We start from the raw sequence: 18,836 nt of genomic DNA on the forward strand, positions 1-18,836 counted from the left end.
GCTGTAATTAAAGACAAAAGTGGTTCTATAAAATATTGAACTGTTGGTAAATACTTATGCAACCAACCCATTTCAGCTTTTAATAATTGTGTCAAACTTACGAATATAGGTTTTACCTTCAAATTTCAAACTTATTATATAAATCAAATGGAAAGAATTCTAATTAAGTACATTTTAATTCCAGGTTGTATCCCTTTCTACAAAATGTAAAAAAAAAAAAAAAAAAAAGTTTAAGGGAGGAGTTAATACTTCTGCAAGGCATTACAAGTAAAACTGACCAGAAATTTACTCAATAAGAGTAATATTACTCAATAAGAAAGCCCATATTATTTTAGACTATTAGAAATGAGAAATTATGAAACTGACTATTAGAAACTGAACACTTGGTGCACAATACTTTTAAACTGAACGACATATCAAAGCATCATTCCCCCTGCAGTCTTTGTTTTCTGTCCCGACAGGGGAGAAGATTACAAAAATATTGATGCCTTAGATCAATAAATGTGTCACAGCACCACCAAAAGGCAAGTGACAAAAAAGCTACAGCCTTCAAGGGTAAAAACACTTTATTTAACTTTTATTAATTATTATTATTTTTCTTTTACATAAAGTGAAGTCTTCCCTTGCATGGTGTTTTTTTACACTCTATTTGATGCCTGGGCTCTGAGAGGTTCAGACACAGGCTCAAGGTCAAGGTAAATACTGGACTGAACACACTGGGCAATACTATGTCAGGCAGTCAGACAATACTGCAAAGTCCCTCCATGCAGAGTCTCACTCAGTTCCACATGCGCTCCGTCCACAAGCTCCTCTGCATCTTTCTTGTTCGACTCTTTATAGAGCAACTAGGTAGAAAAACACTGAGTTTATGTGGTTTTGCACATCCTGAACCTTTTGATTAGTTAGTTGAAGATTGTTGTTCACAGTACAGTTCTCCACTGTAATAAATTCATCACACGAATCTGGGTGACATCTCCAGGCCACCTTCACAGTGAGACACAGTTGGCCTCCACGCGGAGAGGAGAAAGAGTGTGCACCGTTTTCTACGATCAGAAGTCATCTCACTCGCAGTCGTGACATCATCCACTCCAATCCCTGACACAGTCTGCACACAGAACAGGATTCATTTCATTAAATTGCATTAGGGAACAAGTCTTTATATTTGCAGATTAACTGTTTAATATAAACAATCTCAAAAGGCTTCAAAGTCAGTTTATTTGGCATTATATATATATATATATATATATATATATATATATATATATATATATATATATATATATATATATATATCTCTATATCTCTATATCTATCTAATATATATATATATATATATATATATATATATATATATATATATATATATATATATATATATATATATATATATATATATATATATATATATATATAAAAAAGTATACCCCATGGAAATGGTTAGCTTTTTTCTACATATCTGGACAAGCAAACATTTGACCCTCCGTTTATTCTTTTTGAGCCATTCCTTGGTGGATCTGCTAGTGTGCTTGGGATCATTATCCTGTTGAAATGTCCACTTTCGGTTCAACCTCCACTTTCGGACAGATGGCCTCACATTATCATCAAGCACGCTTTGATATGATGCAGAATTCAGAGCTGAATCAATAAATGCAAGCTGGCCAGTCCCAGTGGGAGCAAAGCAACCCCAAACCATAACATTTCAACCACCATGCTTCACAGTTGGTATGAGGTGCTTCTCTTAAACAGCTGTCTTTGCTTTGCGCCAAACAAGGTGTGTAAATGTCTATACGAGTTCCAATTTACATGAACATTATATGAGCAGAGCATAAGGAAAGATAATGTACTTTGCATGGCACTGTAGAAGCTACCTAGAGCTTAATTGTGCCTCCTTTTGGCTAGCAACACCAAACTAGCCTAGTTGGAAAAGTTTTACAGTTTATCAGTCTGGTAGTTCTACAAACAGTGACAACACCCGAGGTGAGTTTTATGATAAATCCAACTTTTTCTTGTCATACTTTTTTTTTCTTTTCATACATTTTTTTCATGTCATACATTCACAGCTAATGCATGGAGAAGTAATACATGTAGAGCTGCAACAACTAATCGATAACTGATTATGAAAATCGTTGTCAACGAATCTCATTATCGATTAGTTGGTCTGCGCGCGGCACAGGGCACATTTACTCATTACGTTAGTTCTCTTCCGAAAACATGCTTCGGAATACTAGAGGTGTGTCCTAAATGAAGTACTTACACAATGCCCTATGTACTCTACCGTCTAGTGTAGGAATTTTAGAAAGGTAATATAATCTCAAATGGAACACTAGTCAGTTTTTCTAACCGGTAGTATAAGCCGCTTCCTAGTCGATGGCGCATGACGTCATACACACACTAGCATTAGCAGACACCCAGAGTCACCGACAATGACTTTCTTCAGTTTACTGTTTATGTCAATGTTACCTTTTATTCCTAACATGACCTCAAGTTACCACCAGACGGCGGTGTAATCGTCAAGTGACTGAGGAAGAAAGTCCTCTAAGGCAGGGAAGCATTTTATATTAAACACTGCAGAGATCAAACAGTGCTGCATGAGATCAAACTTATGTTTATATCCAAAATGCTCCACTGTCAGTAAGGGGCAGGGGAAATGGGTGAAAGCTGCTCAAAGGAGATATGCATTATTTTTTTGGATGCACAAAAAGCACTGAATTAAACTACAGTCCTAAATGAATAATATATATTCTGGTGAATCTCTGTGTATTGGGTTCTTTTCAGTCTTATAGAATTGGGCAAACAGTTGTGTAAAGTTTTAGTCTGAAGTTTATATTTGTAACATTCAGTTTGAGGATTTTATTTTAAATATGCGAAAAAAATGGTACTGAAAGTTTACAAAAATATTAAATATTGTAATGATTTTAATTTTGTTATGGTGACTGAAATGATTGAATGAAAATGCTACATCACTTTCACTATTTTAGCGCGTGAATTACAAGTGCGTAATTTTAACGGTGTATATATTTTGATATGTTTATTGACAAATGAAATGTCAAGATATAATGAAATATGCTGCATTTTATTATTTTCTAATTGCTAATAAAATATTAGGACAGTTTTATACTATTAGGGCAGTTTAGAGATACAGCTGCATTACACCATCTCTGGGCCGCTAACGACCCGAAAATGTAATAATTGCTGACGAAACATGCATGCATTTAAGGGTTAAATTGTAAAAATTACCACAAAATCTAAATTTTACGTCATTTGAAAGAGTGTTTGAACTTTATTAATAGGCACTGTTTCAAAGAGGATCAAATGTTTGTTTGTCCAAATATGTAAAATAAATAAATAATTTCCATGGGGTGCATTTATTTTTTTTCAAATGACTGTAAACTGTTCTGTATGTCCAGAGATCAATGCAGTTTGGTCATCTCTCAGGTAAAACACACCGATTAAGCATCAAGTGAGTTAACAGAAAATTCATCTAGTGCCACCACCCCATAACTAAGAGAGTGATTCAATGTTCCTCAAACTTGGGTACAAAATTCAAAAGCAGACAGCTACAAAAAAAAACAAAACAAAACAAACAAACAAACAAAAAAAACTGTCCGTTAGTATGAAAAAGAAAATATATTCTTACCCCTCCCCCGTGAGAGCACAACAGGCCTGGATGTGCCACTGGTGGTCCTTAACAGAAGTAAGCTGTAGGCTCTGTGAGATTTCAGCAACTGTCATACAACCTTTCACATCCTGTTTGTTGGCAAACACCAACAAACCAGCCTTTTTAAGGTCCTGGGAAACAAATTGAGAGCAAACCACTGAAAGATGAACTCATTAAAAAAAAAATTTCTTAACACATTTTCACAGTTCATCACAACTCTGCACTCACATTAGTGCATCTGTACGCGAGACTGAATGAAAGCAAATACATGTGGTGGCCTGGGAAACATCTTTATGTTACAGACTTTCCTAAAATAAAACATGTTCCCCTTTTTCATGGATTTAATCTTTTAAAGATTTAATTCTGACTCTACTTCAAGACACTCTACCTACCTCTACATGTGTAAATGTGCCAAATTTTTAAAGAATTAGGAGTTTAGAGTGGGAAATAAGTTATTAGTGTGATTATCACTGTCATCCACATCAGTCTCCGTCTCATTACTTGAGGTAAAATTCACATACAGCATTTAAACATGAGCCTCATCGTTGTCTCTTCACTTGACTGATCTCTAGTCATGCTAACATCAGTCAGTACGTTTACATGGACAACAATGATCCAATATTAACCCGATTAAGACAATACTGATGTAAACAGCAATTTTTAATGAACTTAATCCGATTAAAGTCATACTCTCGAAGTAAACACAAATCGAATTAAGACATGTGGAGTATTCCTATTTTAGTCACTTTATAGACATGTACACACCTTAATCACACTATTAACGTCATGTGGGGGTTTTCACCGTATTTTGCGACAGGACACATACACACACGGCAGTGCTCAACCATTTGACGGCAAACAAGAGAGCACGGCTGCATCTGAAATGGCGTACTTACCTGCCATATATTAGGTGAAATACATGTATATAGTAGGTGAAATACATGTATTTCAACTACTATACAGTAGGTAAGTATGTGGTTTCAGACACAGCCCACGGCTTCAAGCAGTCGTCAATTTGCACATATAGCATGACAAATAATTAGCTGCACCTGAAGCTTTCGTAAAACTAAAAATACCAAAAAAACTGTATACGGTACCATAACAAAGAACTGTATGTTGATATGTGAAATTCTGGAGGGAATGTCGGACAGTGTGGCGTGGTGACGTAATGACGTGTGACGTTAATCGATCTATGTTCTATAAAATATAACACAGGAACATGAAAGGAGTATTCTAAAAGCAATTCATGTAAACACCTTAATCACAATATTGTTTTAGTCAGAATAAGGTCATAATTAGATTATTGCTGTCCATGTAAACAGTCAGTGAGGAAATAATTGCTGATCAATTCAGTCAGTTCTGTGACTAAATTTCAATGTCTTTTATTGAGTCATTTACACATTTTATAATGTGCGTAAGCACTATTCTGTTTTGATAAAGCAGGGACATGTGTGCATGCGGTGTGGAGGGAGGACACTAGACATAAGCAAATCCCAACTAATTGGAATAGAAAGATCTGCAAAGATAGAGGGGGTGTCGGTGTGCAGTAAGCATTATGGGAATGTAAGACTCACCTCGTGAGCGAGCATTCTGTAGAGCTCTTCTCTGGTCACAGAGATCCGCTCTCTGTCTGTGCTGTCCACCACAACTATCACAAACTGTACAGCCATGAGAATAGAATTCAATATTTCTGTCTACTATAAAGTCAGAATATAAGTCAGGTGAAAAAATAAGTACACCCATAAGTGGAAATTGTTGGCTTAAAAAAAAAATTTCAAAAAATAAAAATAAAATAAAATATATTATATATATATATATATATATATATATATATATATATATATATATATATATATATATATATATATATATATATATATATACACACATACATACATATACACATACATACACACACGCACACAGTATCTCACAAAAGTGAGTACACCCCTCACATAAATATTTGATTATATCTTTTCATGTGACAACACTGAAGAAAGGACACTTTGCTACAATGTAAAGTAGTGAGTGTACAGCTTGTGTAACAGTGTAAATTTGCTGTCCCCTCAAAATAACTCAACACACAGCCATTAATGTCTAAACCGCTGGCAACAAAAGTGAGTACACCCCTAAGGGAAAATGTCCAAATTGGGCCCAATTAGCCATTTTCCCTCCCCAGTGTCATGTGACTTGTTAGTGTTACAAGGTCTCAGGTGTGAATGGGGAGCAGATGTGTTAAATTTGGTGTCATCGCTCTCACACTCCCTCATACTGGTCACTGGAAGTTCAACATGGCACCTCATGGCAAAGAACTCTCTGAGGATCTGAAAAAAAGAATTGTTGCTCTACATAAAGATGGCCTAGGCTATAAGAAGATTGCCAAGACCCTGACACTGAGCTGCAGCACGGTGGCCAAGACCATACAGCGCTTTAACAGGACAGGTTCCACTCAGAACAGGCCTCGCCATGGTCGACTAAAGAAGTTGAGTGCACGTCCTCAGTGCCATATCCAGAGGTTGTCTTTTGGAAATAGACGTATGCGTGCTGCCAACATTGTGGCAGAAGTTAAGGGGGGGGGATCAGCCTGTCAGTGCTCAGACCATACGCCACACACTGCATCAAATTAGTCTGCATGGCTCTTGTCCCAGAAGGAAGCCTCTTCTAAAGATGATGCACAAGAAAGCCCGCAAACAGTTTCTGAAGACAAGCATACTAAGGACATGGATTACTGGAACTGTGTCCTGTGGTCTGATGAGACCAAGATAAACTTATTTGGTTCAGATGGTGTCAAGTGTGTGTGGCAGCAACCAGGTGAGGAGTACAAAAACAAGTGTGTCTTGCCTACAGTCAAGCATGGTGGTGGGAGTGTCATGGTCTGGGGCTGAATGAGTGCTGCCAGCACTGGGGAGCTACAGTTCATTGAGGGAACCATGAATGCCAACATGTACTGTGACATACTGACACAGAGCATGATCACCTCCCTTCAGAGAATGGGCCACAGGGCAGTATTCCAGCTTGATAACGACCCTAAACACACCTCCAAGACAACCAATGCCTTGATAAAGAAGCTGATGGTGAAGATGATGGACTAAACTCTATTGAGCATCTGTGGGGCATCCTCAAACAGAAGGTGGAGGAGCACAAGGTCGCTAACATCCACCAGCTCCATGATGTTGTCATGGAGGAGTGGAAGAGGACTCCAGTGGCAACCTCTGAAGCTCTGGTGAACTCCATGCCCAAGAGGGTTAAGGCAGTGCTGGAAAATAATGGTGGCCACACAAAATATTGACACTTTGGGCCCAATTTGGACATTTTCCCTTAGGGGTGTAGCGGTTTAGACATTAATGGCTGTGTGTTGAGTTATTTTGAGGGGACAGCAAATTTATACTGTTATACAAGCTGTACACTCACTACTTTACATTGTAGCAAAGTGTTGTCTTCAGTGTTGTCACATGAAAAGATATAATCAAATATTTACAAAAATGTGAGGGGTGTACTCACTTTTTTTTTGAGAGAGAGAGATTTTATATATATATGGACATATTTTGGATTTGATCATCTTTGAAACGGTGCCTATTAATAAACTTGATATACTTGAACAAAACCACAAGGAACATTTGCTTTTTCAATCATTTATTCAACAGAAATATCTATAGATGTGATATGATTCTGTGGAAAAAATAAGTACACCCTTGGCCTCAGAAGCTCTAAGAACTCTTTAGATCTTGGCATGATGACACCACACACACCACAATAACAAAGGGAACACCAGACACTAGATATGAGACGGGTTTAAATAAGACGGGTTCCACCTGCACTCACTAAGCAGGTTCTAATCACTGGCACCCAATCTTGATTAGAAACACCTGATTCTAATTTTATGGATCGGAAGGTGTGATAAATGTAGGGGTATATTCACTTTTCCCATATGACTGATCTATTTTTGATTAAATAGTGAAAATTGCTACAAAATGTCAATTTTATGTCATTTAATAGATTGTATCAACTTTAATAATAGGCACTGTTTCAAAGAGGATCAAATGTTTGCTTCTCCAAACATGTCAAAGAAGTCAACAATTACCATGGGGTGTACTTATTATTTTCTTTTTTTTCCCCTTCACATGAATGTGGTACAATCAAGAGGAGTAAAACACTAGCACACCGAATTTTCACAAAATGACAAGAAAAGCAAATATCATACCTCTGTGTTAGTGTAGTAGGTGTTCCAGGAAGAACGCAGAGATTCCTGGCCTCCTATATCCCACATGAGGAAATGGGTGTTCTTCACCACAATCTCCTCTACATTGCTGCCTATTGTGGGTGACGTGTGAACTACTTCATTCATAGAACTGAAGGCCAAAAACACACCAAAAAACAACAACAACTATAATTAAATTATAATTAAAGCATTATTTATTTTGGTAGACTGAATACTGTAGGAAGTCGTATGAATAACAGTTTGGTTTAAATAAGAAAAAACTGCCATATAGCATGGCCATATACCACAGAAAATCTCCATTACACAGTGAGTTAACACTTATGTACTGGCAAAGAGACCTTTCTGTGAGCTTTGGTGTGGTGTGACAGGAATGGCAAAAAATTTTTCCCCAAATATTTCCACTGGTGTCACACAGGAACACTAAATTACATTCACACAATTGTTTTGAAGATAAGATAACATCTCCGCTACTAGACTATGCTCAAAGGCTTCACGTGAAACAGAAACCTTTAGCCACTCAGGCTTTCTTGTGACTGAGGAAGTGCTATTGCTGTATTAAACTCAGCAGTATTAGTTACAGGGACATATTCCCTTGTATGATCACAGTAATTCACATGATCTAGGAGTCCAGAGAAGCGAAAAGAAAATGAACAATAAATTTAACTACAAATACATTTCACTTCGGGGGGATTATTATTTTTTGTCATACTTCCAATATGTGTGAATTATTACATTTTTATTCTTAACATCGTAAGATACTCAAAATAAATAAGAAGCAAAAAGATAATAGTTATACTTTATATCAACTGTTAAAATTATTTTCAATAGTAATATAGATACAAGCTTCAAGATAAATTCAGTACTTACAATTGATAAAGGATTGTTGTCTTTCCTGCATTGTCCAATCCAACGATGATGACTTTATGCTCTAAATAACAAAATAAAATATGGTAAGAAATACAGAACACAGTTATTTTTGACCCAAACATTAAATAGACTAAAATTATTCAAGCTATTACATAACCGATTTACACCAATAAAGCTCACATCAGACAAATCATAAAATTCACTAACTAGGCCACCAAAGAAGTAAAGGCTGATTTATACTTGCTGTTAACTATGTGTACACAAGATGGCTGCCGCACGTCCTGTGGTCGTTTGGCATGGACCGAATAGCCTGGACTACTGGTTTCAGAAAATAATACAAAATAATCTCAAATTTGAAAATACAATGTGAATGAATGTAAAGATACAAGGTTAAAAGCAGTCCAATTCTCAAGATCTGATAATTAATCATCTAGGCATCTAGTTGTTGTTAAAGTGGGGTTTTCAATTTGGGTTCTCAATGTTTTTTTCAGTTCAACTGAATAATGTTTATGGAATTTAATGCATATTATATCTAAAGACAGAATCCACAACTGTAGACAACACAAATTCAGCAAACGCTAGGACTAAGACATAAGTCTCTTTCTCAAGCATACTGTATATTCAAACTTGCATTTGTTACACAGCTGTGAATATGGAACAAACCAAACCACAGTTCTTGTTTAACCAGTCAAAATGTCAACCTGCTCCTCTAACAAACCTAAGCCATGTGCATATAACACTCCTGAACTGGCAGAGCAACACCGTAAAGTGCTAGTGACATATATATATATATATATATAAATAAAATGTACCTAGATTATAACCCTTGATTAGAATTGTTTTTCACCAGCATTCGAATGAGGAAAGGTGACTATATAAAAATATACTGTGCTTCACAACAAAAAAATAATCACACAGTGCTGCACTCATTAATATCTTAACACGTAAGCACATTGTGTGTCCCTTTGAATGCAAGCTTTGTTCCTAGATGTGATATATTATATAAAGGCATTAATTACAGGTTGAGAAATACAGCAGGAATAGTAGCTAGCGATACCTTAGTTATGCTTACAAAGCAGGTGTGTTAATGACGCATTCTGCCTGAGTGAGTAAAACAAGCATGACGGCAATGCTCTGGCATCAATGCAGAAGTCCAATGACTAACCTTTCAGAAATGTTTTTAGTCATTTTATAATAGTAAAGGTTCCAAAAAGTGTACATAATAACAACGGTGATCAGTTGACGACTGTCAACATTCAATTCAAATTCGTGTACTTTAACCTCCAACATAACATGTGTAAGCAGACAGATAACAGCTGTGGATATGATCGTAGGGGATGCATTAGTGAAGCAATTTAATATGAAATACACTTTATGGCCAAACGTATGTGGACACCTTACCATCACACTCTCATGTGGTTCTTTCCCAAACTGTTACCATAAATTTGGAAACACACAATTGTCAGGAATGTCTTTGTATGCTGAAACATTACAATATCCCTAACCCACACATCTTCCAGCATGACAATGTGCCTGCGCACAAAGCAAGCTCCATGAAGACATGGTTTGCCAAGACTGATGTCAAAGAACTCGAGGGTCCTGCACAGAGCCTGAACAACTTTGGGATGAATTGGAATGATGACGGTACCCCAGGCCTCCTCACCCAACATCAGTGCCTGATCTCACTAAGAATTTTAAACAGATACGTGAGTTATTTGATCATCTTGGGTCTAAAGGTTAGACCACTCTGTAAAGATGTGCTTTCTTTTTCATGGTAACTATTGATCCTCCATGTATCATATCAGCTCCGTCTGTTGTTTTTGTCACTTCTTACTGGACATTCAATAAAGAGCCAATAACAAAACAATATGGCCTTCAAACAAATTAAGGGTTTGCTATGCAAATAATACATCATGGAATCAAATAATTAAAATCTATCATTGCATTCACCGTGAAGTTGAGTAGCTGAGTTTCAGAGCCATCTCAGTGGGACTGTAAGAGAGTCGTGTCTATGGGAAATTGCTTTGCAATTCAGGAAGGGTGCAGCGGCTTCCATTGTATACTCTCAAGTAATTTGCACCAGGAACCCCCCCTTTTTTAATAAAAAAGAATAAAAATAAAATAACTGTAGGAAATTAGGAATCACAGTTCCCTTTTACAAATGAAAGGACAGTGAAAATGTCTAGTCAGACAGCATTGTTAAACATATTATTTTAATCCATGTATTAGTTGTAATAATACATGCTTGTCTTGCAGCATTCCACTTACAATTACTCAATTCTATCCTTTGGTGCCATTACATACAAATAGTCAGCTGTGTGTATCTTGAAAATGTCTTCATAACTTTTTTTATATTCAAATAAAAATTAACCACTTAACGGAGTGCGTTCTTTACTAAGCAAGAACTACGATTGTTTTGTGAATAGGTCTGTCCGTTGAACATGCTCCAAGCCGTCGTTTCCCAATTCTGAATATTTCAAACGGATGCACAAATGGTTTAATTTTTTTTTTTCGCAGAACACTTAATGTTATTCAAACACTAAAATATTTGAAGGCTGTGTCATCTGTAATGGAACAGCTTGTCCAGTCACTCAGCTTCATGTGTTTAATAATGTTTGAAAGGGCCATGGTGTGTGTCTCCTTGTTGTGTTGTAAACATAGAAACACTGATGTATTTTCTGGACACATTGGCTTTCTAGTGAAACCTGAGCAATCGGTGCAGCCAGTTAAGCAACACCATGATTTCAGCCAATACTAGGTCACATCATCTATAATGAATGAGAAGCCATGGAAACAGCAGGCCATCACACAGAGGTCCTTCGCTGGCTCAGATCTTGTGTCTGTCATTATGTGGACACTGATGGGTTTCTTTAGTCTGTCACTGCACCACATATTTTACATATGAGCCTGTATAAAATAAATCAAGATAGCAGTAATGAGTGGTGATGCATCTTCATTTGGAGAGCTTGTTTAGTTCTTACTCTGGTTACTTCCAAAGCAGATAACTGTACGACAGTGTAACCTACATTATATTATACGATAACCTACACTATATTATAACCTACATTATATTTTAGCTATTAAATAAATAGCTTCATCATTAAGGTTTCAACTCTATCAAAACAGTGCAACACTTCAGCTTCAGACCAGAAGCTTGACCAAAGCAAAAATATGTATGTACAGTTCTCTAGATAGCACACTGCATTACTCATAAAAATGACGTATTGTAAAAAGAAACATTTATGCTTATATGTCTTTGCAGGACCGTTAATTATAAATGTAATGTAAATGTAATAAATAAACAGAGATGTGTTACGTCGCACTGATGTTGCAGTTATACAGGCCTACGCTAACCATAATAAATGAACAGCTAACGATAGCTAGGACTTGAGTTAAGAGATGGACAGCATTAAGTTACTAATGGAACTAAGGAAAACAAACAGTTTCATGCTTTAAATCTTTGAGAGCCTTTCATATTTCACACAAGCAGTTCCTCTGATGCTGACACAGAAAGCAGCTCCGCCAGGCCCACTGACTTCTAGCACAGTCCGCTGTTAGCTATGAACTGCTAGCATATGACATATAGCGTCGGGAAACACATTAGCAAGTGTCAAACAGGTAGCTAATAAAACACAACCAGTTACAGATCAACGAAGCCGTTTTGCTATAGCTGACAGAGATTTATAAGACACTAGAAAACCTCAGGGAGTTTTTATGTTATACGTTACATCATAACCTTAATACAACGTTATCTAAACTTCACAAGCTAACGTCAACTAGCCGACTAGCTAACTTTGCTAAATATCCATTGTCTTCTTAAATGTAGAGAAATGACTCACCTTGGTGGTTAAAAAGCCTCCATAACTTTGTAAAAATGATTCCCATGTCTACTGGATGAGTTTCTTCGTACCGATAACACAAATAATCTAAAATATAGCTGCTTCGTATAAACGAATCGAAAGCAGAACCAAGCTAGCTGTCGGGTACAACCAGCGATTTAGCTAAATGCAGGGGATGTTTTCAAAGCGAAATTGAGATGAGAAGTAAACATAGCGATTGACAAAGCCACTGCTTTTGAAATGCGGCATAATTTGCCTAATGTCATAGCCTGGTTCAGGGAGGAAAGCGTTAGAAAATCGTCATTCAGTCCGCGCAGCTTGGTGTAAGTGAGGTGCTGCGGCTGCTGACTTCCGCCGCAACAGCTGAATGAACACACGGGCATGGAGCAGCGCAGCTAAGAACCGCCCGAGGATCTCTAGAGCTGTCCAGAGCTGCCTTGCTCTACCCTGCTCTATCCGGCTCTGCTCTACCCTGTCTTGCTCTGCTATGTCCTGTCCTACTCTGCTCTACCCTGTCTTGCTCTGCTATGTCCTGTCCTACTCTGCTCTACCCTGTCCTGCTCAGCTCTGTCCTCGTGTTCAAACTCTGCTATCCCACAGGCTAAAGGTTTTTACCAACGTTTGCAAGCACTCTCTTTTAATTGCTTACTAATGAGCATTTTTAGACTTGCACTGGTAACTATTTTAGAATTGCAAGTTACAAGGTGATTCCATCATTTTTTCAACACTGAGTGACCCCATAATTTTTTCCTCTACTTGATCTGGAATAAAACGGATGCCATTAATTTAAACAAATTATTTTAATTTGTTTGAGGTATGTTTCACGAAGCCAGAATGTTCAGCTTTTAAAAAATATTGTTTTGTGTCGTATCTGTGATTTGTGGGCGCACAGTAGTTTAGTGGTTAGCACGTTCGCCTCACACCACCAGGGTTGGGGTTTCGATTGCTGCCGCTGCCCTGTGTGTGCGGAGTTTGCATGTTCTCCACATGTTGCCGGGGTTTCCTTTGGGTACTCCGGTTTCCTCCCCCAGTCCAAAAGACATGCATGGTCGGCTGATTGGCATATCCAACGTTTCCATAGTGTATGAATGGGTGTGTGAATGTGTATGTGATTGTGCCCTGCAATGGATTGACACACCGTCCAGGGTGTACCCCGCCTTGTGCCCGATGCTCCCTGGACGTACAAGTGGTATAGCAGATGAATGGAAGGATGTGTGATTTGATCATTTGCTACAAAGTAAAAAAGCTGGATGAGCATCCTCTAAGTGTGGTGATTCCATCATTTTTGCCAGGGGTTGTACTACAACTATTACTAGCGTTCAAAACAATGTTATTATGAATGCAAACTTTAATGCACTGAAAAAGACACACTATTAGCCAAAAGACACACTATTAACCAATTATATTGGTTTTACTCTGCCCACATTTAAAATTTTTCCCCTACATGCTTTTGAATGTCCATGGAATAACAAAATATTAGATGCCATGAGTGTACCTTCTACCATCATTTACATATTTGAATGGCCATGTAATACGAAGCAATGTGATAACATGAAATAAAAAATTACTTTATATGACCATGGGGATTGTTTCGACTCAAGACAGCTGTCATTTGCTGCTATTGTGAAGCAATTGTTTGATGCCGAGTTCAGGATTACCTGAGAATCGTGCAACACCGTGCCTCCAGAAGAAACAGAAAAACATTTAGTAGTAGTAGTGTAGAATCAGTAGTATTATTATTAGTAGTTGCACTGGCAATAGTAGTAGTGGTTGTAGTAGTAGTTTTGTTTTTTTAGCTTTCTTCTCAGTTTTTTCATTTTCTGGTTGAAATTATTGCATGACTGTGATGCCTAAATAATGACTGTTGCAGGCATGATTACTAATGTAAATTTCTAAATCCTAACATAAATCTGTTTTTGTTTTTGTTTATTTTATATCAGGCTGGGCATCATGTGGTTGCAGCAGGTAGTGCTGCGGCCTCAGAGCTCCAGAGCTCATAGTTTGATCCTGTATGGAGTTTCTGTGTTCTTCCAGTGTTAGCATGGGTTTCCTCTGGGTTCTCCAGTTTCTTCCCACAATACTGCTCCAACAGTGTTGTCTTATAATTTAGCCACTGTTAAATAAAGTGTTATCATATTGCAGAGGTTAATGAATGTTTTGGTTTTAAAGAGAGGGGTCCAGAAGCTTTGGCAACTTAGGAAAAATAAATGCTATCATGGATCTGAATATGCTGTAATCCTAGAATTGTCATTTTACACATCTTATAGGGTTAGTTACTGGTAAATAAAAATGTATGTTTCATATTTATATTGGAAGTACATTTGCCTCAAACCTCCGGGGCTGAGGGTTCAAATCCCGCCTTTGCCCTGTGTGCCCGGAGTTTGCATGTTCCCCCTCTGCTTCAGAGGTTTCCTCTGATACTCTGGTTTCCTCCCCCAGTCAAAAAACATGCATTGTAGACTGACTGGCATCTTTAAAATGTCCATAGCATGAGAATGGGAGTCTGAATGTGTGTGATTGTACCCTACGATGGGCTGGCCCCCATCCAGGGTGTCTCCCACCTCATGCTCCGATTCCTCCGGAAAAGGCTCTGACCCTGTGAAGGATAAGCGGTACAGAAAATGGATGGATTCATACTGGAAAGTTATCTAATATTGAAGCTATAGTTAAGCTTGGTAATGTTGGTGGTGTATTTATCATTAATATCAGTTAAAAGGAAACTTGAAAATGTATTTACTTACTTAAATTACTAAACAATGTACAACATAATTAGGCTATGTGACTATAACATACAGTGTCATTCCTAAGCTGAGACCTTGTCAAGCTTCAGACTTACCTCACTGAGCTCTGATTTGAAAAATGGGATGTTCTTCACATTCATTTTTGATTAACTTGGACTGTTCACGAATCTCTCTAATTAAATGAACACTTAGTAAAATACATATTATTTACTGTATGTAATTCAAGCTAAGTTTAATAAATGATTTAATTAGAACACGTGCCAGTAAATCCTAGTATTATTTACTCGTCGTTATTTAAACCTTTTATTGAAGTTTCAGAAGGATTTCGAAAATCCGCACAATCGTCTCACGTGGTAGAGGAAGAGGCCGCATTGACGTGACGTCATCACCATGCGACCAGCAGGGGACGGGCCAATCAAGAAGAGCACGTTGATGACTCAGAACGGTGCTGCGCTTGGATTACAGGAGGGAAAGAAAGGCCGGAGAGCAATATTGTAGACTGTGTTGATTTAATTTAGTTTCTTGCCCTGTCTCACGTTTTATTTCCTCCTTGTTTCAGCGAGTTACATTTGAGTTGTTGGTGAAGTCGCGCTGAAGAACTTCTGCGAGGTAGCCATGTCAGTTACGGAGATGTTTAGCTACATCCAGGGCTTTTTAACTGCAGATCAAGATATTCGCGAGGTAAGGTACAGGTACATGTACAGTTCATGTTCATTAACCGATGAATATATAGAGTGATCGTCGAAAAGGTAAATAAGTATGCAATCTTAGCTGAATAAAAAGGTCACGTATAACATTTTATGGAGTCGTGATGGGACTGGAGCAGGTTTAACAAGATTGCCATTAGTTACGTTTCTGCAAAACACTTGTTCCCTTGGGTGGGTTTTTAGCCTTTCTCAATCTTAAACCTTTTAGAAAACGTGCCTCCTTTTTAACTTGTAGGACATAAGAAAAGTTGTCCAAACACTCGAGCAGACCGCCAGGGAGATTCTCACCATCCTTCAAAGTGTCCATCAACCAAGTGGGTTCAAAGATAGTAAGTGGACAATCATTAGAAATCTCTTTGATATTTCACCATAGTACTGTAGGAATATATAATAGCGTATGTTTTATCACCAGTTCCCAGCAAGTGTCTGAAGGCCAGGGAGCTGTTTTGCACGGTTCAAACCCAAATTGGTGAGCTGAAAACAAAGTTCCCCGTGGAACAGTATTACAGGTCAGTGCAGAAACTGTATGGCATATATACTGTAATGTGAAGAGCTTTACCTTAGTTGTATTCATTTATATTTTTTTAAATGTTTCGTTAACTTTCGCAGGTTTCATGAGCACTGGAGGTTTGTTCTGCAGCGCCTTACGTTTCTTGCCGCTTTTGTGGTCTATTTGGAGAGCGAGTCCTTGGTGACACGAGAGGAGGTGGCAAAAATACTCGGAAGTATGCGTGATTTCTTTAAGGTTTTGAACTTGGCTCTTCATTGAACGTATTCATATAAAGTAACGTTTTTGTTTGTACAGTTGAAGTGGACAGAGAAAAAGGATTCCATCTGGACCTTGAAGATTATTTAGCGGGGATTCTTATTATGGCCAGTGAACTGGTAAGATATTAACTGTCAGGCCTTTTTGAAGGATTTCTGTAAAGTGTCATCAAATTAAAATGTATTGTTGACTCCACAGTCAAGGTTGGCAGTCAACAGTGTAACAGCTGGAGACTACGGGCGCCCTCTTCGTATCTCAGATTTCATCAACAAACTTGATTCTGGTTTTCGCCTGCTAAATCTGAAAAACGACCCGCTCCGTAAACGCTACGATGGTCTCAAGTATGACGTGAAGAAGATTGAGGAGGTAGTGTATGATCTGTCAATCCGGGGCCTTGCCAAGGAGCAGGAAGCCGGGGGAGATAAGTAGAGGTAGGAGAGGAACTAAAGAGGCCGTGGGGCAAATACCCTGGCTGGGATTCTCCATGAGTGCAAGAGTGGAGACTTAACCTGCCAGTGGGCAGGCATGTGGAGGAAGAGAAGATCAGATGGAAGTGTTGAAGCCCCTGTAGCCTTTGACAGTGGTGTGGAGTTTGTAGCCAGCTGTCTCCCCTAGTGGATCGCTGTTTGGGCCTGATTTAAAAAAATGGGAGAAGCGGTGTTTCTCACTGCTGTTGAGATGTTTACTCATGTACAGTTCATCTGTATGCTTGGTTGGATGTGCCATTTTGCTGTTCTTTATTGTTCTGTGCTGGTCATCGCACTTGTAAAGCATTGTATAAACATTGGACTTGGTTGACACTAGGATGAGGTGATTTTAAAAATACTTAGTTTTCTTCTCAATATCACAGAGGTCTGTAATATAATTGTACTACAAGTGAATGTGGCCTACAGTTTTTATTTTTCTTTTCTTCTTCTTCTTTTTTGGACAGTTTTTAAATATGTACTAAGGTGTGTGTGGGCTTAAGCCATACTTCAGAATTGACTAGAGGGGAGGAAAATTAAGGATGAACCTAAACTACACAAAACTGCTGCTTTTGAAAAAATAAACCTTGCTTTATATATATATATATATATATATATATATATATATATATATATATATATATATATATATATATATATATATATATATATAATCTATATCGACAGCTTGTTTTTCTTTCAGTACCTACAGACATATTCACAGGAATAGAGGTGCACATCTGTCAGAGCCCCAAATCTTAGACTTTGATATGAAGAATATTTCTCCTAAAATTGTTTTGCAAGTTTATGCTGTATGGTGATTGACAAGAGGATTCTTGGAAGAGCAAAAATATTCTTTAATGAAGGCGACAGTACTGCCTTATTTTTACAATCCCATCAGTGTGCTTCTGCTGTCATGACCTCAATTAGTTAAATTTTTCAAAACTTCTTAATAATGTTAGACTATTGCATGTTCTATATGGTCTGAAGACAGCAGTTTTGCAAAAATCCACTTCTCATAGTCATCAAATGCAAAGTCTTTTATTTATTTTTTTTTAAATCAATTATTGTTTGCCTACGTTTCATTGGTATGTAATGTTGAGCTATACATGTGAGCATGTGATTAGCCTGCTTTATAAATGTATGCCTAAGTACTGTTTGACACAACACACAAAAGTACCTATTTTGACTTCAACATTAGTCCAAAGTTGTCAGTAGTAATAATATGCACCTTTTTCCTCATGGAATGTCTGGTATATTACCACTGAATTGACTTATGAGTATCTCTCTCTCTCTCTCTCTCTCTCTTTCTCTCTCTCTCTCTCTTTCTCTCTCTCTCTCTTTCTCTCTCTCTCTCTCTGATGTTTCAAAACATTGTGTAATAAAGTGCATCACAAACAAACCATTTTGAGTAAACAAGTAGCCAATGAAAAGATCAGTTTGCTTGTTTTTGTTCATTTATATTTAATATAATTCACCAATTTGTACACATGGAAAATATTAAATTAGGTTTTGTAAATAAAGAAAAGAACAGCATGTCTGGTCTCAGTTAAAAGAATGACTTTATGTAGTGAG

At 37.6% G+C, this 18,836-nt stretch overlaps 2 protein-coding genes across 5 annotated transcripts; one reads left to right on the top strand and one right to left on the bottom strand.

Moving 5' to 3' along the window:
* Positions 1-548: 548 nt before the first annotated feature.
* On the bottom strand, positions 549-15,636 carry arl5a (ADP-ribosylation factor-like 5A). Of its 4 annotated transcripts, none has more exons than XM_053680584.1 (7): positions 15,420-15,636; positions 15,107-15,179; positions 8,745-8,805; positions 7,860-8,007; positions 5,233-5,316; positions 3,638-3,789; positions 549-1,105 (listed from the first exon to the last, which is right to left on the bottom strand). In XM_053680584.1, exons 4-7 carry the CDS (start codon positions 8,001-8,003, stop codon positions 1,057-1,059), a joined length of 429 nt encoding a protein of 142 aa, XP_053536559.1. In that variant the 5' UTR covers positions 8,004-8,007; positions 8,745-8,805; positions 15,107-15,179; positions 15,420-15,636; the 3' UTR covers positions 549-1,056.
* Positions 15,637-15,755: 119 nt separating this feature from the next.
* Positions 15,756-18,797, top strand: tsn (translin). Its single transcript, XM_017470455.3, has 6 exons — positions 15,756-16,005; positions 16,267-16,360; positions 16,444-16,540; positions 16,641-16,756; positions 16,837-16,916; positions 16,996-18,797. The coding sequence occupies exons 1-6, from the start codon at positions 15,940-15,942 to the stop codon at positions 17,224-17,226; spliced, it is 684 nt and encodes a 227-aa protein (XP_017325944.1). The 5' UTR covers positions 15,756-15,939; the 3' UTR covers positions 17,227-18,797.
* The last annotated feature ends 39 nt before the right edge of the window (positions 18,798-18,836 follow it).

Source organism: Ictalurus punctatus, chromosome 6, assembly GCF_001660625.3.
Source record: "Ictalurus punctatus breed USDA103 chromosome 6, Coco_2.0, whole genome shotgun sequence".
In the NCBI taxonomy this organism is placed as follows: Eukaryota; Metazoa; Chordata; class Actinopteri; order Siluriformes; family Ictaluridae; genus Ictalurus; species Ictalurus punctatus.